The 27,859-nt window shown below is 43.6% G+C and overlaps 1 protein-coding gene across 2 annotated transcripts in view; it reads right to left on the bottom strand.

Annotated features, from left to right (window-relative positions):
* The window catches only part of CHRNB4 (cholinergic receptor nicotinic beta 4 subunit), a 55,398-nt gene extending 27,759 nt beyond the window's left edge, over positions 1–27,639 (bottom strand). For both annotated transcript variants that reach the window (XM_082256592.1, XM_082256593.1), the window contains exons 1-2: positions 27,443–27,639; positions 8,944–9,089 (exon numbers count right to left, since the gene is read on the bottom strand). In XM_082256592.1, coding sequence (XP_082112718.1) covers positions 8,944–9,089; positions 27,443–27,494 — 198 coding nt within the window. In that variant the 5' untranslated portion in view covers positions 27,495–27,639. The remainder of the gene's footprint in view (positions 1–8,943; positions 9,090–27,442) is intronic.
* Positions 27,640–27,859: the final 220 nt, after the last annotated feature.

Here is a 27,859-nt window from a genome sequence, read left to right as displayed (position 1 = left end):
TAGTGTATAGCTGTCCTCATAATATTGAGGAAGTAACATTCATGGGTTGGGGCTGATTAATGGTGTCATCACACCTCTTAGTGGTTTAGTGTGTTGCTGCTTTCTGCATCTCTGGGATGGATTTGAACAAAAAGCATTGTTAATAGGAATGACTGCTAATGCATCAAAAACATACCTAAAATGCAACAAAAACTCCCCACACCTCTCATGCTTGAATGTAGTCTAGATGTACACAGGCTTTTACAGTGAGCTAGAGCTCCACATACCTCTGACTGTGCTAATGTTCCGTGTGTGGTTCCAATATAAAACATTGTCCTTATAGGCCTCATTCACATAGGTGTACCTACCTGCACCGGTGCAAAGGGCTGTCTTTGCCCATGTGAAATGCATAGGTGTTCCATGCATCTGTGTGCATGCAGTCCTATTCATGTCTGTTGGTACACAAGTGGCTGCACAGACACAGCTGCTGCTCCCTATTTGACAGTTTGGCAGGAGCATGTCCTCACAGCTGTCAGCCTGGGACCAGCAGCTGTGTCCATGCAGCCTATTCATCCCAACAGACATGAATAGGAGTGCCTGTGCATCCTGTGCAGGCAAAGACAGTCCTTTGCATAGGTGTGCAGTTAGGTACAGGCATATGGTTAGGTACCCCCATGTGAATGAGGCTTTAATATGTTACTAAACCCACAACAGTAAAATCAGTCTGTATATGCAGTAAAGCATGCTTGTTATACTCACTGTGAAACCGAAGGGGTTAATCCTTCGCATTGAGTATAAAGGCCAATCCTGTCTTCTCTGATCCCCCCCCCCCCTTCTTCCACAGTCCCCAGACCATCTCCTGATAGAACAGCAGCTAGGGGACACTCTGCACATGCTCAGTTTGGTGTGTTTTTCTAGAGAGTTTGTTTTTTCTTGGGAGAGTGCATGTGATCAGCATAGAGCCAATCAGCACTATCCAGACAGAGGGTCAGGGGTCCTGTAGCCTCATAAGACATTAGGGGAAAATGAAAACTCCTCTTACAGGCTTTACCCGACACTAATAAAAGACACAAGACTGCTATATACTTCTGATGAGAAAAGGTATTTAGCAGAATTTACTAAAACATTTGTATTTCCATGTTCTGTGTACTGTGGGAGTCCAGATATAGTGAATGCAGGCTCCTGGGTTTAGTAACACGTAATGCAGCTGGCCTTACAACAGCTCAAATTTAAGCCAAACTCAAGCAGTGTAGCACCCCATTTGACAAAAGTAATTTGTTCAATTCACTTTTGTTGAAGAAGCCCATTCAAAAATTGCTGACCTACCAGCATCTGCATCCAATGTGATGCAAGGACTCTTTAGGTATTCTGCCAGCTAAAGGTGTCAGCCTGGCAGGGACTTACAATTTGGATATTCTGTTACAAATTTACAAGATATGGCCAGAATTACAGGCACAATCATGATAAATAAGGGGTAGCTGGATTCATGATAGATTGACACCTCATTCTGTTGCTTGATACATCTTCACCAGCACATTTAAAGGTTGATTTACTAGAGGCAACCAGGCTGTTCACTGTGCAAGAAAATGTTCCCTTAGCTTAGTGAACGTGGTAAAAATTCAATTTTTAATTTTCCAATCAAGTCTTTTGCTTTCCCGTGATTTGGATGTAGTCAGTAGAGCTTTACCTCAATTACCTAGCTAAGGGAAAATACCCATGCAAAGTGAACATTAAATCAACCCCTTATAATACCATTATTGTGCTTGTTTTTCGTAAATTTCTAATTTCCTCACATTTGCCAGAATATATTTTTAATTTTTTTAAAGGATCAAAATCATAATTTTAACTTGCTATCACAAAAGTTCCGAAACACAATTTTTTAAATATAATTTTCTACTCTCCTGAAAGGTCTATAACATTTGGGTATGGTATCCATATCACTTATACAGAAACCAGTAGTACAAAAATATTCTGATTTAGCGTTACACTGCTGCATGTAGCCGGAGCAGAACCAGAGAACATTGTGTGCTTTAATTCAATAATGACTGTAATGCACACAGAATCAAATAGACCTCATAATTACATTTGAAAGCACGTCACCGTTTTTATGAAGTGCACATTTCCCCCGACTACCTTGTAAATCTCTACATTATACTAACAGTGTTCTCTCTCTGCTCTCTTATTAGTGGGAACATAAATCAGTGGATATCGTTACAGAAGTAACAATGATGCAATGATAACCTAATGCATGTATCCTGTAATGGAGTCACTATACTGTAATCTGTGTTTGAGAGCAGTGCAGTAATCAAGGATTTACTTTTTTATTCCAGGTACTTATATAGCGCTGTCATTTTACGCAACGATTTACATATATATTGTACATTCACATCAGTCGCTACCCTCAAGGAGCTTACAATCTAAGGTCCCTAACTCACATTCATACACATACTAGGGCCAATTTAGATGGGATCCAATTAACCTAGCAGCATGTCTTTGGAGGGTGGGAGGAAAGCGGAGGACCCAGAGGAAACCAATACAGGCACAGGGAGAACATGCAAACTCCAGGCAGCTAGTGTCGTGGTTGGGATTCGAACCAACGACCCTTTTGCTGCTGGCAAAAGTGCTAATGACACCACTGTGCCGCCCCAATCAATAAATGGATTCATAGTCCTCCTATGGAAAGTTTGCAGATTGTGCAGATTATGTATCTGTATAACTTTTGACAACACTAATTGTTATACCAATAGGAGACTTTTTTTTTTTTTTACCTTTTACCAGCTTTAGTCGCATCATTTACCTGTAATGCAGTGTATCCCACATTGTGCAGGCAGCTGGATCCTGGGGATGCCTGTCCTCTTTCTGTTCTGAATCTCTGGCATTGCAATGATTAAAAACTTTAGGTCTTCAGGCAGAGCTGCAGTAAACATGGTTAAACTGCTTGCCGACCTTTTACTGTGTATATATATATATATATATATATATATATATATATACAGTATATATATATATATATATCGGCAAGGCGGCTCCCCTAAGCAGGATCACATACCTGTACGTGATCCTGCACTTCTGGGTCTGGGGAACGCACGCACGCCGCTAGCGACCCCACTCCCGCTGTGATTGAACACAGCAGGAGCCAATCAACAGGTCCTGCGGATGCTATGTCCACCGTGACACGCTGATCATTCGGGAGACAGGCAGACTGGCGATCTACGTTTGTAAACAAGACCGCCGATCTGTGAGAAGGAAATGCTGTGATCCTGTGTTTCTACAAAGCAGGAACACAGATCTCTGCCTTCCCACAGTAAAACCACCTCCCACACAGTTAGCAAGCACTCCCTAGGAACGCATTTAACCCTTTGATCGCCCCTGATGTTAACTCCTTCCATGCCACCATTACTAGTAAAAAAAAATAAAAGTTCCATAAATCTATTCCATAGTTTGTAGACGCTATAACTTTTGTGCAAACCAATCAATATACACTTATTGGGGATTTTTTTTACCAAAAATATGTAGCAGAATATATATATTGGCCTAAATTGATGAATATTTAAATAGGATTTAAATACATCTAAATAGATTTTTTACATTTTTTTTATTGGATATGTTTTATAGCAGAAATTAAGAAATATTGGTTTTTTTTTCTTTATAATTTTCAGTCTTTTTTGTTTATCATGCAAAAGATAAAGAAAAGCAGAGGTGATTAAATACCACCAAAAGAAAGCTCCATTTGTGGGAAAAAAGGACATACATTTTATTTGGGTACAGCATTGCACGACCACGCAATTGTCAGTTAAAGTAATGCAGTGCCGTATTGCAAACAAAATGGACTGGTCATGAAGGGGGGTAAACCTTTCAGAGAGCAAGTGGTTAACAGGAATACGCCTCCTTATTTCTTCACCTCCACTAAGTCCTTTTGTTGCTTACACAGTTTATAGACAATCCTGTGACTGATCAGAATCACACCCATTCACAGATAATGCTATAAGCAGAGCAATCAATGAATGAAGTTTTCTCAATGGATGAGAAGGGAGGAGGGGACACCTCTCCATCTTTACTGCTGTTCTGTCTAAAGACCTGAAGCTGTTAACCATTGCAGTGCCGGAAGTTCAAAGACAGGATGAGGACCGAAATTCCCGCAATGGAGAATTATCCAGGATCCAGCTGCCTGCACAACCTGGGACATCCTTCATTACAGGTGAGGGATTTGCATAAAGCTGTAGGGATTTTTTTTTTTTTTAGCTAAACAGCTTTAAAGACCATCTACAGACAATTTTTTTTATAGTTTTGGGTCAGAACCTCTGTTGACTTCTTATTGTCTGTGTGCCTGTTGGGGAGATCTCTCCTCCCTGTCTATTTGGCAGGTTTCAGACAGAACCATAAATGAATGATAATGTGTGTTAAGTTTTTCCAGCTGTCTGTGTCCCTATAGATGAAAGGTGTCAAACAGAACAGGATATGAAGGCTTTAGCCCGCTGTCAGCTAATTCTGGATCCCAAGAGAGCCTAAGTAAGTGCACTCCTATGCCCCGGAAGAGACGTATTGCTAAAAAAGCTTTGGCCATACTTCTGTTTTAGGGATGGCACTTGGATACATATTCCTTTTCTTCTATTGCAAGCAATGGAGGTAAAGGTATTGGCTCTACTTTAAAACATTATCCTGCTGGAGGCAGAGTTCTCTTTTAACTGAAATATCCTCTCATAATGAATACAAGATTATGAAGGGCATTTAGTAATTTTTGGAGAGTATATGATTACAGGAGAATAAAAATGACGTACAGAAGTAAGTTTTCAGAAAGTCGATACACTTCAACCCATCCTTCAGATAATTTCATCCAATTGGGTGAAAATGTCAGAAACCGTTACTTTGTATAAGAAAGCTGCAGGGGTTTTGTCTCAGTGACACAGAAACTCTATTTTAAGCATTCTTCATGTAGTTACCAAATGATTTCTGTCACTTGTGAAGCCAAGAATGTAACAATCAGTGACAGCCAACAAAGAACAGCAGAACAGAAAACATGGCAGCAAACAGATATGATCTGTCACAGAGAGGAGCATTTACTAGAAGCCAACATAACCAGGTTAACTCACAATTGCATTATAACATCAGTTCAGGTCTGTTCCCAGATAAAAACCATTTAAATAACATAATGGCAATGCTGTTCAAGGACATAAAGTCTTCATACAGTGCTCTCCCAACAGTTCAGGGTGCCATACTTTCAAACCTTAGTAGGACTAGTAAAAGAGTGCCCGTCTCAGGATGTAAGTAATAACTATTCATAGATAAGTGGGTGATAATTTCAATTACATTTCAACCTCTTTCATTGCTTTTGCCTATAGTAGTTCTTTTATCATGGGTACTACGCTTGGATCAGTGTGATCCAATGAAGTCTATACCAATGGAAAGCTTCTGCTGCTTTCTAGACTTCTTCCCTTTTGCTGGTACTTGAAGAGCATTTACTGGTTACCATTGGAATACTGAATTATTTGCCCTTACTTTGAAGTTAACCTGTCCCTAGATTGTGCACAATAAAGCATTTAATTATTTCGAAAGAATCAGTAAAATCACAAAAATAAGCCCTCATTTATCTCTGTATCTATAAACACTGTGAAGAAATTCACGTGTATCTAAGCCCATAAACAAAAATGTCATATGTTGCAGTTTGTTAATCCTTAAATCTTGTGGCTGCATTCCTTTTCTATACTTTATCAGGCTTTTTTTTTCCTTTATTGTTATCCAGTGATCTGGCCAATAATACACTTTCTGTTTTAGGAGGACTACACCTACTCCTCAACTGTATCTATGGAGGAGCTGCAAAGCCACCCTTGCAAAGCTGAATTTTTAACCTGAGGAGAGGATAAATGGACTAGTAAACGTAGACAGATTTTACTGGAGTTGGGCCCCTCCGGTTCGGTTCGCACCAGCACTCCTGCACATGAAAACGTTTGGACCCGAGCTGCGAACCCTATTAAAGTCTATGGGACCCAAACTTTAAAAATCCATTTTGAAGGCTTATATGCAAGTTATTGGTCTTAAAAAGGGTATGGGGCCCCGGGTACTACCCTGTGGGACATGTATCAATGTAATTTATTTATTTATTTATTTTTTTAAAAGAACTTTTTTAAAGGAGCAGTGATTTTAATGATGCTTGATGTAAATAAATAAATAAAAATTAAAAATTCCTTTAAATATAGTGCCTGGGGGGGTCCCCTTAGTGTGCCTGTAAAGTGGCGCATCTGTACCATGTATAGAACCTGCTGTAGCAAAACTGACATATATATAAAGAAGGAAAATTACATATAAATTGATTTTTCCGGCTGCAAGTCATTGCCAGCAATGCAAAAATATTTTAAAAAATGGTTTGCCCCCCAATCCATACCATGCTCTTTGGGTATGGTGTGGATTTTAAGAGGAAAAAAAATGCGGCAATACAAAAATGTTGAGAAAAACGGCATGGGGTCCCCCCAATCGATACTGGCCTTTTGGGACCAGATAAGGGTCTGGTAAAGATATTGGGGGGGACCCTATGAGGTTTTTTTTTTACATTTTGGAATGGGGTCCCCCCCAATATCCATACCAGACCCTTATCTGGTCCCAAAGGGCCCGGTATGGATTGGGGGACCACACTACTTTTTTTCAACATTTTTGTTTTGCCGCATTTTTTTTATTTTTTTTCATTTAGCAGTCAGCGGGGTAGCCCGTTGACAGCTGATGACTCATCTGTTGGTAAGGACACAGCAGCTGGCTTCCTGGCCTGCTCCTTAACAATCAGCTATTCACTGTGTCCTTCAGCAAACCAGGGCTTAGAATGCAAGGTGCATCCTGCCAAACTTATGCTAAGTCCGAACTGCTCACCCAACATTAATTTGGACTAACAAATTAAAGCCTAACTCCAAATAACACTTTTTTTAAAAAGTTACAGAAACAGTTTTTTCATTTTGGGATGTACTTGTCTAAAAGCTCTTTTACTGCATGTTAATATTATGCAAATACTTTAATGGCCATAGTTTGGGCACAGGTTCACTTTAATTATCCACATCAAATCTTTAGTTAACAAACAAAGGTAAAATATTCTATGGAGATTTAGGTGCTCCTAAAGTATGCAGTATGCAAGATCTAAAACCAAGATTGTTTTGGATAGAAGAGGGAATGGGGAAAACCACTATCAGATTACTTATTTATTGCTGTCTATGTTCCATTGGGGAAAGTTCCCTTGACTTCCTGTTCCAGAGACACAATGGAAAGACAACATTTCTTCAAAAATATGGAAATGTAGTTTTAAGGGGAACAGATTTCCCTATTGGAGAATGAATGGTCTCCAAGACAGAGAGGCTGATACTTTCTAGCTGGGCACAGAAAGCAATAAAAATACATTGTTATAGTAATGAGGACGCTATTTGAGCCAGATACTAGCAGTTGTTATCATTCATATTATATACCGATAGATATATAATATGAATAATAACAACTGCTAGTATCTGGCTCAAATAGCGTCCTCATTACTATAACAACGTATTTGCATACGATTAATTGGATGATTGTAGGATTGTAGGGATGAGTGATGAGCAGTGTCTTCTGTATAAATACTAGCCAGTGCACAGTGCCTTCCTACCTTTTGAAAACATCACAGGAAGTGACGAAACGCGTCAAGGTTGTGGAACGCACATCAGCACGCTATGCACCACGTGGAACGCAAGCCGAAACACTCCGCTTGCCACTCTGCTAGGAGGTGTTTGTAAGCGGTTTCTTTGCTTGCAAACTTGGAGTTTGAGTCTTTCTTCCCTCCGATTTTTATGAATATTTGATGAATAAACTTTTAAAACGATTATACACTATCTGGAGCCTTTCTTTTAACCCCATATCCTGAGGATCGAGATCGGGTAGGGAGAAACCTAACCTGTATCCCACCAGGATCATCCACAAAGGGGATCCCCAATGCGGCCTGAACGCCTCCAAGCGCTGTAGGTCCTAGTGCTATACAGCACATAGGACCCAACAATTCTGGTAAGTCATTTATTTCTACCACAAGCCACAGGAAAAGAGGAATCTACGTCACGAAAGTCACAAACTTTTATTTATTGAGCATGAAGCACTTTGCACCTGATCACCACTTGAAAAGACTTTATTTATTGAATTTTACATTTATTTTATTCACATATATTGATCACCACTGGAAAAGACTATTTTTCTATCATACTCCTATATTAGTCTCTAAAATTGAGGGATATATCCCCCATTGGCAGTATTACTGCCCGTGTTTCCTTAAAGGTGGTATACACCTTCTACAGACTTGACAATTAAAGCTTATAAGAAAATATTGTTTTTATACAAGACCTGTTTGTATTCCTACTTAAATCTTTGTGTACTTTGTTCATTCTAGATCTGTGCAGTAATCCAGTGTGAAACTTTGCCTCAAGAGCTTCCTGCAATAAAGACTGGTCAGTGCTGCTCTCTCATGCAGGATGACTGGTCTTTTCTCCACCCCCTCCTGTACTTATCTGCAGGCAGCCTGTAGTAGGTGGACCCCCTAGGCCCCTCCTACAGCTCTTCTCCCTGCACAGGCTATGTACAGTACAGTAATGGTGTCACTGCTATTTATACAAGATCATGACTAGGTTTGTAAAGGTATTTGGTGAAAACAAAGTGGATTTTTATCCTTTGCAGCTACTAAAGAATATATTTAAAATAAATGTGCCTGGAGTTCAGCTTTAAGTCTTTTTATTTATTTTTACCTGATTTTGCATTGGTGATACATACAACTAGTGAGAGACTTGGGGGCAAGCAAAGCCCAGCTAAGAGACTTTTTTCTGTGGATTAAAATTGTCAGCTGTAAGTATGGGATTACATTTTGTTAGGATGCAGAATATTTTAAATTATCATTTATCCATGAATACTGTGAAAAAGGATTTTCCATAAACCAACATGTATTTTAAGTGGCTCTTTAACAATTGAAAATCATCTTACCACACTTATCAGCTGAGCCAGAGACAACTGGAGATGGATGACGACCAGCTGTGTATTGTTATAAGCAGGACGGATGAGTTTATTATATCTGTCTTCCCTCAAAAGGGTGTTCATCAGTCTCTCTTCTGAATCTGCTGCTCTGCTATCTAGATAATGAGAGTGCATGCCATAAACATTATATCAGTCACGTCATGAAAAATAACAGCTCCAAATTAAATGGTTCTCTTATGCAGGCTTATCTTATGAGAAAATTTACCATTTCCAGTTATTAGTCTATAAGGAACTTGTTAGGATTTACTTGACAATGCAAGCTCCAGACCTGTCATCCCTGTCTCTCCTCCACTATCCAGGAGGGGGCACTGTTCTGGGACAACCTTTTATCAGGTAATTGGACATCTGCTACACATATAAGGTTCTGGGTCAGTGACTTACTATAAACATAGTTTATGCCACCATCTCGGCGCACAGTAGATAGTGGAACCCAGGGTAGTCTTACACCAAGGAGATGCCATCCAGGATCCAAAAATGGCTTACGTGATTCAAGGGTAAATCCTCTTCATCAGAGCCAAAAACTTGGCTCTGAGGAAGAGGGTTATTACCTTGAAACATGTATGCCATTTTTGGATTCCGTATGGGTATGTTTTTAACCCTCATTTAATAAAGTACTCCTGGGATAATGCCCTAGGCTGGTGCACCCTCTGCAGTTTCTTTTCTTCCAGTGCAGTGTTTACTTCAGAAATAGATATCTCTTAACAGTAGCAGGGCCTTGTACTGAGGTAGGGTGACTATAGCAGACTGGCTTATAGAGGATAATGATCAGACCTTACCTCCCTGTTTATAGCACTGATAATGTATGGGGTTAAAAATGGAGTGGATGCCTCAAGAGCAGCCTTTCTCAACCAGGGTTCCATGAGGTTGCTTAGGGTTCCTTGAGCAGTAAGCAGTGGCCACCAGTGCAAGAGGTGCACTTTTACACTGACCCCAAAGAAAGGGTGGAAATTCCACACTGACCACCAATGTAATATGGTACTTTCAACTGACCCCAAAGTAAGGTTGGCACTTCTACACACTGTCCAACAATGTAAAATGGTTTCTTTACGCCAACCCCAAAGTAAGGGTGGCACTTCTACACTGTCCTCTGCAGTGTCTGGCTGTGACTCAGCTTGCTGTGCCCCCAGGGATGCTGGACAGCTCCCTGCCTGATTCCTTGGACAGCCTTGCTTTGTTTCTTGTTTCTAGTGAACCTTGAACCCTTTGCTCTTCCCTTGAACTTGCTGATTTAGGCCATGCCTCTACACTCTCTTTTTGACAGACTACTGTGCTCTATCCAACCGATATCTAGCTCCTTGCATACCTGCTGCTGTCTTTATCTTCACTACCACTCGTTATCGACCCTTGTTCATCGACTAGGCTTCTGTCAAACCCATCCAGCTACTACTTACTGTCCTTTCACTTGTTTACTGGCTACACTTCTGCTTAATCCCCGCCTGCTATATCTATTACTGGACCCTGGCTTGCTCACCTCCTGGTGGGCCGATCCTGAGCATTGCAACCTGGTACTAGCATGTAGCAAAACCCATTTCCACCATCAGGAGCTGTGGTAAATACTGGTTTATACTTAGAACCCGCACCTTGGGTGAACCAGCGTCATCTGCTAGGAGGATCTGTTGGTATATTTCCTGCTGACTACTTGTGAACCTCTCTAATGTTACAGCAATTGGCTTCAAGCCTGATCCTAGACTGTGACACCACCAGTATAAGATGGCTCTTTTCCATCAACCCTAAAATAAGGGTGGCAGCGCTACACTGATCACCAATGTAAGATTGTACTTTTCCACTTACCCAAAGTAAGGGTGGTACTTCTGCACTATCCAACAATATAAGATGATACTTTTCCACTGACCTCAAAGTAAGGGTGGCACTTCTACAGCAACCAACTATGTAATATAGCACTTTTCGAATGACCAGGATGTAAGGGTGTTACAGTACATCTACAGTGACCACCGATGTAAGAACATGGCATCCACGCCTTTCTTTTTCATACTAACTTAATGGGACGCTACAGTTTTCACTCTCTGTGTTTCATTTACTGGATATTATTAATATTCTTCTATGTCAAAATAAATACTAAAAAAACAGCTTATATGTCATATAAGGTAGAGAATTGTTAGAAATTCTCTCTGGGTGTCAAATACAAAATGTGTACTCCACATTTATCATTTTTTTTAACAAAAAGAAGTACAACATTTATTGTACTGTAACCTATAGATCTAAACAATTTTAGCAAGGGCTTCCTAAACACTTACAAGTTATTTCAAGGTTTTTTCCATGATAAAAAAAGAAAAAGGAAGACTGCTATACAAATTTTCCAGAGTTCCATTTAGTAAAATTGGCTGTCTAGAGTGACTATGCCAAATTTAGCCTGTATGTTTGGATAATGCAGCTTGTGACTTCCAGTTATTCGTAGCTAATAGATTCATTTCCAAATCAAACATACCACTAGATGTCAGTATTGTGATGAATGTCACATGCTTTTCTAACTTTATTACAGTGTTTATGTATGTCAATAAATCCAGCATACATTCTTGTGAGTTTAACACAAAAACTTTTATCACCATTTCTTACAACATTACAGTATAAATTACAATTTTTACAGTAACACACAGATATATAAGACTACTGCAACCAACTACTGAGAAGATACACACTTTGGATTTACTATCCGATTAATGTATGATCTGATCAAAATGTCCAATTTGGTATACATTCGACCTGGCATACCTTCCCTTCTGATCTATTTAGACTCTATTAGATAGGCAGAAAACTATCGATCGTGTTGCGTTGTTCAGCAGCACTGAGATGCTTTGTTCATGATTTCAATTGATTAGAAGATTGCCCGATGAAAAAAAAACATGTGATCAATATCTTAAAATTGTGTCTTCCAATTATTGATCTAAATCTACCTCCCTGTATGTGTTATATCCATTGAATGGGCTGTCAGCTATAAATTGAGAGATGGATCAAAAATGAAATTGATCTTTTATCAAAGCGTGTATGGCCACCATTAATCCAACTGCTTACAATCACATTGTTATTTAAAATGCTGCTTTATGGACTGAACAGTATATAGTAAATAGCATATAGAAACTGCAATATATTTCAGGGGTGGTCCTCCATACACACAAACATACAGACAAATAATTTGCATAGGGTGAGGATTAAGGGCCTAACTACAGGGATCCCATGGGTAATTGTGATCCGGTCCCATGCTCCATGGGGCCTGTGCGGTTCCCCTGTACACCTGGATCAGAGGGCTGGCAGGGGTGGCCTATATAGAAACTGATTCCCTTCATTTTCTTCTGGCAGCTGCTGAAAGACTGCTTCTTCTCCTCCTCTTGCTCCCTTGGTCTCTCTACATGCCACCCCTCCAGTCCAGGTCCTGGTGCCCCCCCCCCATGTGCTCTCCAGTCCCCCCTGTGAAAGGGGGGATGTCTCTGAATGGCACAGCATAAACTGTATTTGTATGCTTCAGTTTGTGAATGGAGGGGAAGCTCTGTACAATTCCTGTCCATTCATTCATTCAGAGATGGAGATTGTGGGCTTCGTCCTCAATCTCCATTCTCTGTCTTAAAGGTGAAACATCAGAGGTCTATTTAGACCCCTGATATCTCACCAAATCCCCTCAAAGGGGCCCCTACAAAACTGTAAAAAAAAATAAGAAATAAAAAAAATAAATAAATAAATAAATAAAATGGTAAAAAAAAATACAAAAATTAAATAACTAAAATAAAAAACTACCGACATTAATGGCGGAACCACTAGGGTCCCAAAGGTCGCACTTGCAACTGGGCCCTTGTGTTCTGCCACAGAGGGAAGGTCCCCGAACGGGGTTTAGGGAGGCCCTTAATGGTTTCTTGCACCGGGCCTCTGAAGGTTCTAGTTACGCCTATAGTAAGGATTCAGATTAAAATTGATCAATCATGTATGGCAGATTTAAGCAAAGTAGAAATCACATGTACCTTTTAAATTCATGTTGAGTAATATGCAGTGGAAAAATCAGTTCTACCCAATGTTTAAATTCTTGCCTTTAGAGCCCAAACTCTACAGAGCCAACAGCTTTCAGAATCACTCCGATTGAAATCCTAATATAAATGATTACCGTATATACTCGAGTATAAGCCGACCCGAATATAAGCCGAAACCCCTACTTTTAGCACAAAAAAGTGGGAAAACTTATTGACTCAAGTATAAGCCTAGGGTGGGAAATGCAGCAGCTACTGAACCCAACTGGACCACCATGAGACACAAAACAGGGGCTGTGGGCATGGTGCAGGAGATGGCGCAGGTCATAGTACAGGCATTGCACAGGTCATGGTAAGGGCATGGCACAGGTCAGGGCACTGGTGATGGTACAGGCATGGCACAGGTGATGGTATAGGCATGGCACAGGTCATGGTACAGGCATGTCACAGGTCATGGAACAGGCATGTCACAGGTCATGGTACAGGAATGGCACAGGTCATGGTACAGGCATTGTATAGGCATGGCACAGGTGATGGTATAGGCATAGCACAGGTGATGGTATAGGCATGGCACAGTAAGTACAGGCATAACACAGGTGATGGCATAGGCATGGCACAGTAAGTACAGGCATGGCACAGTATGTACAGGCATGGCACAGTAGGTATAGGCATGGCACAGTAGGTATGGGCATGGCACAGTAATTACAGGCATGGCACAGTATGTACAGTCATGGCACAGGAGATGCAGTGCTGCGGGCATGGTACAGGAGAATGTCCTGTACCATGCCCGCAGCACTGCATGAGGAAATGCAGGGGCTGCGGAGGCGTCTCACTTACCTGTCGGTGAGGCGCCGTCTTCGATTTAAAAATCGCGCCACCCGGCGCCGCCATACGTCACCGCAAATGCGCCGCCGATGCTCGGGAAAAGCCGAACACGTTCGGCTATTGCCGGGCATGCGGCACATGCGCAGTGACACGTCGGCGCCGAGCGGCGCCATTTTTAAAAAGACACTCTAGTCAGTGACTCGAGTATAAGCCGAGGGGTGCATTTTCAGCATGAAAAAACATGCTGAAAAACTCGGCTTATACTCGAGTATATACGGTACTTATAATTAATAATAGATAGTTGCTCAAAATGGCTGTGCCTGAAATGAGTTTAGTACAAAAAGTTAATACTGATTTTACACACTCTACTCTTGGTGACATATTTATTTTGAAGTAGTCATGTAGAAAACAAACAAAGCATTACAGTGCCCAGCAGCAGGCATCATTAAGTGCCTTCCTAAACCTTATGTCACTTCCCTGTTGCCAGGATTGTGAGCCAGGCTCCCTACAAATACCCAGTACTTTCAGGTATGGGGCAAGTATGGAGCACAGATGTTGCTTACTGCAGGTTCACATTTCAATTGTACTCACCTCGGCTCATTTCTGCTTATATTTTATTTGTTGTGTGAACTACTTTGATAAATTGCCTAATGTTAAACCATATATCAGTCCTAATTATTTTGTCTTGAAAAAGGAATGTATGTGGTTTGCATCCACCCAGGGCTGGGACAAGAGGTGGGTAGGAGAGGCAGCTGCCCTGGGCACTGTGGTATCATGTGAAATGCGGGGGGGGGGAACAAAAAGGAGATTGAGGGGAGGGGATTTGTGTTGAGAAGGGAAATTTGGAGGGGGGTGGCAAGGGGTAAGAAGTGGGGATTTTGAGGGGGGGTAGTATTGGGAGGGGGGATGGGGGGGAAGAGGATTTGTGCTAGGAGGGGGGATTTGGTGTTTTTTTGCTATAAAAGTAATATGGTAGAGGGGAAATATTTTTTTGTGGGTGAGGGGATTTGTGCTAGTAGGGAAGATTGGGGGGGTATTTGTGATAGGAGAAGAAATTTGTCGGGGGGGATTTGTGTTGGAAGAGGGGGATTGTACAGGGAGGAGGGGGAATTTTTAGGGGGTGGGCATGAAGGTTATGGCTCAATTTATTTGAGGGGAGACACAATGCTAATACATCTTGGGGGTAGGGGCGCAATTCTGAGGGCCTATGTACACTGTTGTGTTTTGATGCATGTGTTGCAATGTGCTAAAGTCCCATCTTAGTGCTGCAGTGGAGTGCACTCTTAAAAAACTGATGTGTGATTTCCATTGCTGTGCATTGCAGCCTGATGGCAGATGCAGGAGTATCTGCACTAGCGTGAACAGGAAATGAACGCTGAATCTCATGGCACAACATAAAACAGTCGTCACCATCAGATGATAAATGACGTCCATAATTTGTTGATCTCACACATTGATTTACTCTCCATGACTTTTTATCCTATTGAGTGCTGTACATTGGCTGCTCTCTATATTTATGGCTTTTGTGGTTTTTCCCCTGTGTTTCCCTAGTATCCTCTGACACTGTCCGGTGAGGCTCATTATACTAGCTATAAATACATCTAAAAGTCAAAGTATTTAAGAGCTAGGGCTCTGATGCTGCAGATTAGCACCTTAATTTCCATACATCGTGCAGATTATTGGATATACAGTATTATGTCCAACCAGGGTTGTCTTAATACATGAGCACCCCTGGGCACTGCCCCGGGGCCCCATGTGAATGGGGGCTCTATAACATTCATGCATTAAATCATGCTTGACATCTGTGACAGCAGCTTCCCTGTGCTGCTCTGCTTGAGGCGATTGTAACTGTATTATACATTACAGCCCCCTATATTGTGCCCTCCTGCCCCCCTCCCATACTGCATCATCCTACCTCCTCCTACTGTGCTCTCCTGCCCCTTGTACTGTGCTTCCTGCCCCCTCCTCCCTCATATTGTGGTCTCCTCCCCCATACTATGCCCTCCTGCCCTCCCATACTGTGCCCTTATAATTCCCTGTACTGTGCCCTCCTGCCCCCATGTACTGTGCCTTCCTGACCCTCTAAATGGTTCTCTCCTGCCCCTCACCGGACTGCCCCCCCCCCCCCCCAGCACTGTACCCACCTACATCTCCCTCTGTATTGTGCCCTTTGTGTTGATTAGATTTTGATTTATGGCATGTTTTCTTATTGTTAAAAATGTATTCTATTGAAAGTACTAATATATGTATATTTAATTATATTAACTATTTATACCTAATGCCTTAGGAGTAGGTGCAAAAATTGGGGCAGGATGGTAGGGGCCAATTTGCATTACTTTGCCCAGGGGCCCATGATGCTATTAAAATGGCCCTGAGTTCAACCTTCCAAGGAAATGATGCCACTTCATCCCAATGATGATCTACACTTATCCACCTCTTTCCTATCGCTGAGATCATGTCCTATAAAAGTGTTTGCATAATGAGGAACCAGGAATATTGGAGTGGAGCTGTGATACTGAGTAAGAAAGTGTGCTGTACAGGCAGGGCCAGTTGTGGGATGTTGGCAGTAGATAGACCATAGGGGCAGGGGACCCCAATATGAGTATAAATGGCTGACTGCAGAACATTTTATTTATTTATTTTCTAGCAGTCCGTCATTTTCCCCCTTTCCTAGGCACGTGAGAACATGGAAGCAAGATACTGGGGTTCATTTACTAAAGGAATAAATGGAATTCACTTTTGCTATATGAATCTTAGTAAAATGTAGATTTGTTCACATTGAAAACCCAATACATTTTTTTATTTCCTCACGCATGAGGTGAGAACTTTTTATTGTAAGTTCCTTGAAGACATGGACTGATATACATGGCTAATATGTGGTTTAGTAGTTAGCCCTTCTACCTTGCCACATTCGAGTCATCAGTTCACATCTCAACTAGAACACTACCTGCATTAAAATAGAATTAAAGGCAAAGCCCACATGGAAGAAAAATATATTTAAAATATATTTTAAAAAAACATTTTTTTTATTTTCCCCAAATATATTGGAAATATATTTGAAATGCTACAATTTTGGCCATATTCAATATATTTCTAAAAAAAATTTCCCTAAATATATTGGAAATATATTTTTCTTCCATATGGGAGTTGTTGTTGTTTTCATTTTGGTTAGAGTATAGAAGGGTTATAACTGTCAGGTTTTTTTTTTTTGCCATCTGTTTCTCTTTGAGGAGGTTTCCGTTCACTTCCTGTCCCATGGCCATAACAGGAAGTAGGAGTGATCCCCTGCAAAAAGAAGGAATCTCTGCATCACCAAAACTAGTGTCCCCTTTGTTCTAGAGGCAACCCAAAACTTGAGGATTTTCTTTTACTTTCACTCTCAGTGATAATGATAAACAGGACAAATAGAGAGGGTGAATCACAGACAGCAAGGAAAACCTCACAGGCATTATAATCCCATTCCCTCCTATCCAAAACTTAAAAAAAGGTTTTGTCCCCGGTTATACTTAAGGTTTTCCATGCTTCCTCCCACTCTCCAATGACATTCTGGAGGGTAAATTGGCCCTAGTATGTGTATGTATGCATGTGGTGTAGAGACCTTAGATTGTAAGCTCCTTGAAGAAAGGGGTTGATATCAATGTACAATATATGTAAAGCACTGTGTAAATTGTTGGCACTATATAATATAATAATTATCATAAATAAATAAAATGTGAGCATGGCACCTTGGTTTGAAAACTTCCTCAGGATGCTTACAATCTAAGAACTTTATACATTTTCAGTACTATTTAAAAAAAAAAAATGAAAAACTATAATTTTCTTTAGACTATCACTTTGTACACAAAGCCTCCTGTTCCTTTAGTGCAGGGGTGGGGAACCTTTTTTCTGCCAAGGGCCATTTGGATTTTTGTAACATCATTCGGGGGCCGTACAAAATGTATGCATAAATGTAATAGGCATTGCTTTGCGGCAAAAAACGCTGTAAAAAATTGCGTGACTTTGAGGTCACAAAAGTGTGAAAGGGGCCTTCAGTAATCAAGGTATAGTGTGCCCCCTTTCAATGCAGACTGACCACAGCGTGCCCCCCTTTCAATGCAGAGAGACCACAGCATGCCCCCTTTCAATGCAGACTGACCACAGCGTGCCCCCCTTTCAATGCGGAGTGACCACAGCGTGCCCCCTTTCAATGCGGAGTGACCCCAGCGTGCCCCCTTTCAATGCGGAGTGCCCAGAGCGTGCCCCCTTTCAATGCGGAGTGCCCGCAGCGTGCCCCCTTTCAATGCGGAGTGACCACAGCGGGCCCCCCTTTCAATGGTGGAGTGACCACAGCGTGCCCCCTTTCAATGCGGAGTGACCCCAGCGTGCCCCCTTTCAATGTGGAGTGACCACAGCGTGCCCCCTTTCAATGCGGAGTGCCCACAGCGTGCCCCCTTTCAATGCGGAGTGCCCAGAGCGTGCCCCCTTTCAATGCGGAGTGCCCAGAGCGTGCCCCCTTTCAATGCGGAGTGCCCACAGCGTGCCCCCTTTCAATGCGGAGTGCCCACAGAGTGCCCCCTTTCAATGCGGAGTGACCACAGCGTGCCCCCTTTCAATGCGGAGTGACCACAGCGTGCCCCCCTTTCAATGCGGAGTGACCACAGCGTGCCCCCTTTCAATGCGGAGTGACCACAGCGTGCCCCCTTTCAATGCGGAGTGACCACAACGTGCCCCCTTTTAATGCGGAGTGCCCAGAGCGTGCCCCCTTTCAATGCGGAGTGCCCACAGCGTGCCCCCTTTCGATGCGGAGTGCCCACAGCGTGCCCCCTTTCAATGCGGAGTGCCCCCTTTCAATGCGGAGTGCCCAGAGCGTGCCCCCTTTCAATGCAGAGTGCCCAGAGCGTGCCCCCTTTCAATGCGGAGTGCCCAGAGCGTGCCCCCCTCAATGCGGAGTGCCCAGAGCGTGCCCCCTTTCAATGCGGAGTGCCCAGAGCGTGCCCCTTTTCAATGCGGAGTGCCCAGAGCGTGCCCCCTTTCAATGCGGAGTGCCCAGAGCGTGCCCCCTTTCAATGCGGAGTGCCCACAGCGTGCCCCCTTTCAATGCGGAGTGCCCACAGCGTACCCCTTTTCAATGCGGAGTGCCCACAGCGTGCCCCCTTTCAATGCGGAGTGCCCAGAGCGTGCCCCCTTTCAATGCGGAGTGCCCAGAGCGTGCCCCCTTTCAATGCGGAGTGCCCACAGCGTGCCCCCTTTCAATGCGGAGTGACCACAGCGTGCCCCCTTTCAATGCGGAGTGACCACAGCGTGCCCCCCTTTCAATGCGGAGTGACCACAGCGTGCCCCCTTTCAATGCGGAGTGACCACAGCGTGCCCCCTTTCAATGCGGAGTGACCACAACGTGCCCCCTTTCAATGCGGAGTGCCCAGAGCGTGCCCCCTTTCAATGCGGAGTTCCCACAGCGTGCCCCCTTTCGATGCGGAGTGCCCACAGCGTGCCCCCTTTCAATGCGGAGTGCCCCCTTTCAATGCGGAGTGCCCAGAGCGTGCCCCCTTTCAATGCAGAGTGCCCAGAGCGTGCCCCCTTTCAATGCGGAGTGCCCAGAGCGTGCCCCCCTCAATGCGGAGTGCCCAGAGCGTGCCCCCTTTCAATGCGGAGTGCCCGGAGCGTGCCCCCTTTCAATGCGGAGTGCCCAGAGCGTGCCCCCTTTCAATGCGGAGTGCCCAGAGCGTGCCCCCTTTCAATGCGGAGTGCCCACAGCGTGCCCCCTTTCAATGCGGAGTGCCCACAGCGTACCCCTTTTCAATGCGGAGTGCCCAGAGCGTGCCCCCTTTCAATGCAGAGTGCCCAGAGCGTGCCCCCTTTCAATGCGGAGTGCCCACAGCGTGCCCCCTTTCAATGCGGAGTGCCCACAGCGTGCCCCCTTTCAATGCAGAGTGCCCACAGCGTGCCCCCTTTCAATGCGGAGTGCCCACAGTGTGCCCCCTTTCAATGCGGAGTGCCCAGAGTGGGCCCCCTTTCAATGCGGAGTGCCCAGAGCGTGCCGCCTTTCAATGCGGAGTGCCCAGAGCATGCCCCCTTTCAATGCGGAGTGCCCACAGTGTGCCCCCTTTCAATGCGGAGGGATTGACCACAATGCAGAGTGAACAGCGTGCCAAGCCCCAGTGCACTTGACTTACCTGTTGTAGCGGCGGGCAGCTTCCTCTCTTCGTCTCTTCGAGTCCTACCGCGTCCCGCCTCCCGCCTCCTCCTTGGCCAATGACATTGGCCGAGGAGGAGGCGGATCCGTGAGACAGTAGCGAATTTTCATTCGCTATTGTCACACAAATGGGCGGGCTCGAGGCGCACTGCTCTGCACCTCGGGTCCACCCTTTTCGGAGATTCACAGTGTCAGAACGGAGCCATCGGCTCCTTCTGACACAGCGGCACAGGGGGGGGGGGGCGGATCGCAGCGATTGTGCGGGCCGGCCAGAAGGATGGTGCGGGCTTTAGTGCCAACTTTTCTTCATGATTGATCTAGCAACATAATTAGTCAGCCCTGAATGGACCAGTGAAAGCAATTCACCCCAGATAAGTGTTTTGTTACATGTTGGTAAACGTGTGTTAAGAGCCCATTCAGACTAGCACGACACGACTTTGGGGGGGCGACCTGTGAAGTCGTGTGCACCGCTGTGCACCGCGACTTCAGCGCGACTTGCAGAGACTTCACATAATGGAAGTCTATGCAAGTCGCCTCCAGGTCGCCCCAAAGTAGTACAGGACCCTTTTTCTAAGTCGGAGCGACTTGTGTCGCTCCTATTAGAACGGGTCCTGTGCTAATCAATGGACCGCGACCGAGCAATCAATGGACCTAATCAATGGACCTTATACTTTATTATTATGTTTAGTCTTGTAGACTGTAAGAGCCTGTTCACACTGAGGCGACACGACTTCGGGGGGGCGACCTGTGAAGTCGCGTGCACTGCTGTGCACCGCGACTTCGGCACGACTTGCAGGGACTTGACATAATGGAAGTCTATGCAAGTCGCTCCGAGGGCGCCCCAAAGTAGTACAGGACCCTTTTTCTAAGTCGGAGCGACTTGTGTCGCTCCTATTAGAACGGGTCCTGTATTACTCAATGGAACGCGACCGACCGCGACTTGTCAGGCTGACAAGTCGCCTGACAAGTCGCGGCAGTGTGAATGGGCTCTAAAGCAAGAGTCCTCTCTTATGTTGGTAAACACCACAATATTAACCTTCTCATATTTACCAACACAATACTGAAAAACAGTAAAGATATATAATGGGTAGGCTTGTTAGTCCTATAACAATAAACATATAACATCATATTTAAATTAAAGGTACTTTATTCTTTAAAAGAGAAGTATGGGGTTAACTTTTTTTCCAGAATCATACTTACCTAGCTGGATGCAGCATCATTGCGATGCTGCATCTGTCCCCTGGCGCCTTTAATTCTCCCAGCTCTCCGAGCAGAGTGCTGCTGCGTGAGCCTGAACCGGCTCTGTGACGTCAGCCGACAGTGGACTTTAGCCTGCTGTCTGCTAAAAAGGGGTCACAAGAGTGCAGAATGAACTGCACTCCTGTGATCCACAGGAGAAGTACAGCCAAACGAGCCATACTTCTCCTTTAATTGTACCATCAATGTCAGAAACATTCTTTCCACTGACTACCCAGGTAAGGGACATTACTCTCACTGACTACAAATGTAAGGAATATCCTTTCCACTGACCACTACTGTAAGGAACATTCTTTCCACTGACTAACCATGTAAGGGACATTACTCTCACTGACCATTAATGCAATGAACATTCTTTCCACTGACCACTAATGTAAGAAACATTCTTTCCACTGACTACCCAGGTAAGGGACATTACTGGCACTGACTACCCAGGTAAGGGACATTACTGGCACTGACTACCCAGGTAAGGGACATTATTGCCACTGACTACCCAGGTAAGGGACATTACTGCCACTGACTATAAATGTAAGGAATATCCTTTCCACTAACCACTATTGTAAGGAACATTCTTTCCACTGACTACCCATGTAAGGGACATTACTCTCACTGACCATTAACCACTTGCCGACCGCCGCAAGTACATTTAATGCGGCGGTCAGCGCCTCCTGGGCAAAGTGACGTAGTACTACGTCGCTAGCCCAGGAGCCTGTAAGGGGCGAGCGCGCGCCGCCGGAGGCGCACTCCTACCCACGCTCGTTCCCTTGCATCCCCGCGCGTGTGACCGGTGGGTCCGATGTCTGCCGGTCACTCCTGATCTCCCGGTGGAGAGGGAAAAAAGGCAGGCGACTGATGTAAACAAAGCCGCCTGTCATTCTCCCTGGAGTAACAGCAGAGATCATACGATCCTGCTATGTAGAATCGTATGTCTCTGTGGTTACATGAAAAGCCACACCCCTTTACAGTTAGAAGCATGCCCCTAGGAACACACTTAACTCCCGCATCTCTAATAAAGTTAACCCCCTTCCCTGCCAGTGTCATTTTTACAGTAACAGTGCATATTTATAGCACTGATTACTGTAGTAATGTCACTGGTACCCCAAAAGTGTCAAAAATGTCAGTCAAGGGTCCGATCTGTCCCCCGCAATGTTGCAGTCCCACAAAAAAATCGCAGATCGCCGCCATTTCTCGTTAAAAAAACCCAATAAAAATGACATAAATCTTTCCCCTAGTTAGTAAACGCAATAGCTTTTGCGCAAACCAATCAAAATACGCTTATTGTGATTTTTTTTTACCAACAATATGTAGCAGAACACAAATTAGCCTAAAATGTTAAAAAAAATTAGATTTTTACATTTTTTTGGGGGGGAATTTAATATAAAAAAAATGTGAAAAATATTGTTATTTTTTCAAAAGTTTCGCTCTTTTTTTGTTTATAGCGCAAAAGGTAAAAATCGCACAGGTGATCAAATACCACCAAAAGAAAGCTCTGTTTGTGGGGTAAAAAGGAAGTCAATTTTATTTGGGTACAGCGTCGCACGACCGCGCGATTGTCCGTTAAAATCACGCAGTGCCGAATCGCAAAATAGGCTCTGGTCTTTGAGCAGCCAAATCCTCCGGGGCTTAAGTGGTTAATGCAATGAACATTCTTTCCACTGACAACTAATGTAAGAAACATTCTTTCCACTGACCACCAGTGTAAAGAGCATTCATTCCGTTGACTACCAATGTAAGGAACATTTCACCCACTGACCACTAATGTAAGGAACATTCTTTCAACTGACCACAAATGTAGAGAACATTCTTTGGGGTGGCGACCTGTGAAGTCGTGTGCACCGCTGTGCACCGTGACTTCAGCGCGAATTGCAGAGACTTCACATAATGGAAGTCTATGCAAGTCGCCTCCAGGTCGCCCCAAAGTAGTACAGGACCCTTTTTCTAAGTCGGAGCGACTTGTGTCGCTCCTATTAGAACGGGTCCTGTGCTAATCAATGGACCGCGACCGAGCAATCAATGGACCTAATCAATGGACCTTATACTTTATTATTATGTTTAGTCTTGTAGACTGTAAGAGCCTGTTCACACTGAGGCGACACGACTTCGGGGGGGCGACCTGTGAAGTCGCGTGCACTGCTGTGCACCGCGACTTCGGCACGACTTGCAGGGACTTGACATAATGGAAGTCTATGCAAGTCGCTCCGAGGGCGCCCCAAAGTAGTACAGGACCCTTTTTCTAAGTCGGAGCGACTTGTGTCGCTCCTATTAGAACGGGTCCTGTATTACTCAATGGAACGCGACCGACCGCGACTTGTCAGGCTGACAAGTCGCCTGACAAGTCGCGGCAGTGTGAATGGGCTCTAAAGCAAGAGTCCTCTCTTATGTTGGTAAACACCACAATATTAACCTTCTCATATTTACCAACACAATACTGAAAAACAGTAAAGATATATAATGGGTAGGCTTGTTAGTCCTATAACAATAAACATATAACATCATATTTAAATTAAAGGTACTTTATTCTTTAAAAGAGAAGTATGGGGTTAACTTTTTTTCCAGAATCATACTTACCTAGCTGGATGCAGCATCATTGCGATGCTGCATCTGTCCCCTGGCGCCTTTAATTCTCCCAGCTCTCCGAGCAGAGTGCTGCTGCGTGAGCCTGAACCGGCTCTGTGACGTCAGCCGACAGTGGACTTTAGCCTGCTGTCTGCTAAAAAGGGGTCACAAGAGTGCAGAATGAACTGCACTCCTGTGATCCACAGGAGAAGTACAGCCAAACGAGCCATACTTCTCCTTTAATTGTACCATCAATGTCAGAAACATTCTTTCCACTGACTACCCAGGTAAGGGACATTACTCTCACTGACTACAAATGTAAGGAATATCCTTTCCACTGACCACTACTGTAAGGAACATTCTTTCCACTGACTAACCATGTAAGGGACATTACTCTCACTGACCATTAATGCAATGAACATTCTTTCCACTGACCACTAATGTAAGAAACATTCTTTCCACTGACTACCCAGGTAAGGGACATTACTGGCACTGACTACCCAGGTAAGGGACATTACTGGCACTGACTACCCAGGTAAGGGACATTATTGCCACTGACTACCCAGGTAAGGGACATTACTGCCACTGACTATAAATGTAAGGAATATCCTTTCCACTAACCACTATTGTAAGGAACATTCTTTCCACTGACTACCCATGTAAGGGACATTACTCTCACTGACCATTAACCACTTGCCGACCGCCGCAAGTACATTTAATGCGGCGGTCAGCGCCTCCTGGGCAAAGTGACGTAGTACTACGTCGCTAGCCCAGGAGCCTGTAAGGGGCGAGCGCGCGCCGCCGGAGGCGCACTCCTACCCACGCTCGTTCCCTTGCATCCCCGCGCGCGTGACCGGTGGGTCCGATGTCTGCCGGTCACTCCTGATCTCCCGGTGGAGAGGGAAAAAAGGCAGGCGACTGATGTAAACAAAGCCGCCTGTCATTCTCCCTGGAGTAACAGCAGAGATCATACGATCCTGCTATGTAGAATCGTATGTCTCTGTGGTTACATGAAAAGCCACACCCCTTTACAGTTAGAAGCATGCCCCTAGGAACACACTTAACTCCCGCATCTCTAATAAAGTTAACCCCCTTCCCTGCCAGTGTCATTTTTACAGTAACAGTGCATATTTATAGCACTGATTACTGTAGTAATGTCACTGGTACCCCAAAAGTGTCAAAAATGTCAGTCAAGGGTCCGATCTGTCCCCCGCAATGTTGCAGTCCCACAAAAAAATCGCAGATCGCCGCCATTTCTCGTTAAAAAAACCCAATAAAAATGACATAAATCTTTCCCCTAGTTAGTAAACGCAATAGCTTTTGCGCAAACCAATCAAAATACGCTTATTGTGATTTTTTTTTACCAACAATATGTAGCAGAACACAAATTAGCCTAAAATGTTAAAAAAAATTTGATTTTTACATTTTTTTGGGGGGGAATTTAATATAAAAAAAAATGTGAAAAATATTGTTATTTTTTCAAAAGTTTCGCTCTTTTTTTGTTTATAGCGCAAAAGGTAAAAATCGCACAGGTGATCAAATACCACCAAAAGAAAGCTCTGTTTGTGGGGTAAAAAGGAAGTCAATTTTATTTGGGTACAGCGTCGCACGACCGCGCGATTGTCCGTTAAAATCACGCAGTGCCGAATCGCAAAATAGGCTCTGGTCTTTGAGCAGCCAAATCCTCCGGGGCTTAAGTGGTTAATGCAATGAACATTCTTTCCACTGACAACTAATGTAAGAAACATTCTTTCCACTGACCACCAGTGTAAAGAGCATTCATTCCGTTGACTACCAATGTAAGGAACATTTCACCCACTGACCACTAATGTAAGGAACATTCTTTCAACTGACCACAAATGTAGAGAACATTCTTTCCACTAACTACCAATGTAAGAAACATTCTTTCCACTGATCACTAATGTAAGAAACATTCTTTCCACTGACCACCAATGTAAGGAGCATTCTTTCCGTTGACTACCAATGTAAGGAGCATTCTTTCCGTTGACTACCAATGTAAGGAACATTCCTCCCACTAACCACTAATGTAAGGAACATTCTTTCAACTGACCACAAATGTAGGGAACATTCTTTCCACTAACCATCAATGTAAGGAACATTCTTTCCACTGACCACCAATGTGAAGAGCATTCTTTCAGTTGATCGTCAATGCAAGGAGCATTCTTTCGGTTGACCATCAATGTAAGGAGCTTTCTTTCAGTTGACCACCAATGTAAGGAGCATTTTTTCAGTTGACCAATCCACCAATGTAAGGAACATTCTTTTCACTGACCACCAATGCAAGGTACATTCTTTCTGCTGACCACCAATGTAAGGAACATTATTTCCAATAGCCACCAATATAAGGAGCATTATTTCCACTTTCCACATAAATATTCCTCCCACTGACAGCCATTGGGGGGGGGGGGGATACTTCTTCACTGACCACCAATGTCAGGGAGCACTGCAGCTTTCACTATCAGCTTTTCTGACCATCATTATTACTTGTTTAATTATTGCTACTAAAAAATGTTTTTGTCATGTCCATTGTCCAACAGCTCTGGGAATCAAATACGCCACGTACACCTGATTCCTTATTCTTAGAACTACAAATTTCTGTGCACACAAATGTCTTGAGAGCTGTACATATAGTAAGTATTAGCAAAAGATCCCCAAGACCTGAATATTTTTTAAGGATTCCTCTATATAAGAAAGTTTACTAAAGTCTGACATTGCGTATACTGTATTTATATGCTAATTTATACAGATTGATTTACATAAGACTTTGCTCCAGACATAGCTGACTATAAATCTTAAAATTTGGCATCTGTCAGATACCAAACCTAAAGTCTAAATTGACTATATGACATATGTATGTGTATAACGTCAAGTAATTATCACACCTTTCATGTAAGGGACGTGTATTAAATCCACAAAATTACCTTTCATGGTGTATATGATAGAAAATGGACATCTATATTGTATATACCTGACAATGCATTATGACAAGCAGCAAACTTGTGTACACATACAGTTTATAAACAGCAGAATCTGGATCATATAGAAAATTCATATAAGTACACCTTCTGTGATGGCATTGACTTGTAAATCTACTGAACAAAAGATTTTCTAAAAAACATTTTTAACCCATCACAGCACATTGATACACATTACTACAGTCATAACAGAGCAGTGTGATTTTTTTTTTTTTTTTTATAATCAGATTATAGCTCTTTTTAATTACATAATTGTGGCAAATAAAGTGTTTATCCTTTAATACCCACATACAACAGCACAACATTCATTTTCTTGGCATCCTGTAAGGAAAGTATTGCACTGAGATGACCTTAACTATACAGAACAATAAATAGAAGCCCTGTAATATATTCTCCTGCATGACTGACCCCCATCCGGTGCCTTGTCTGTACTTCTCTGGAGATAATATGTCTATATTTTTGTAAATGAAGCTGAACTAATTGAACTGATCATGCATATAAACCAACAAATGATGCATTTGTCATAAAATTTCAAAGACATAAAAAGTATCAGTGTGAGTGTGTGTGGGATCTGTATAACCAGCGTTGTCCACGCACTTAGGAATATATACAAGATGATATCCTACACAGTGCGACAATCAGAACATGGAATATAGGAAGGGTTTACTCACAGTCCCATAGGAAGAGGGCAGAGAGGAGAAGCAGACAGCTCAGGTCCCCCATGGTATGTCTTGTGCGATGGCTGGGTGCTCTTCATGTACTGGAGGAGCTAGGGGCAGGTTCGGGGACAGGGCTCAGGGCTGGGTCAGGGACAGGGCGCTGGAATGGGTTGGGGACAGGGCTTCACTACAGGTTAGGGACAGGGCGCTGGAATGGGTTGGGGACAAGGCTCCTGTACACGTTGGGGACAAGGCTCCTGTACAGGTCCGGGGACAGGGCGCTGGAATGGGTTAGGGGCAGGACGCTGGAACAAGTCGGGGAATGGGTTGGGGACAGAGCTCTGGAATGGGTCGGGGACACTAGAATATGTCGGGGACAGGACACTGAAACGGGTCGGGGACAGGGTGCTTGAACAGGTCGGGGACAGG

The sequence above is a fragment of the Pelophylax lessonae genome (genome assembly GCF_965119305.1).
Source record: "Pelophylax lessonae genome assembly, chromosome: 4".
Lineage (NCBI taxonomy): Eukaryota > Metazoa > Chordata > Amphibia > Anura > Ranidae > Pelophylax > Pelophylax lessonae.
Note: the sequence above shows the minus strand (reverse complement) of the source record. Positions and strands in the feature narration are given on the sequence as shown.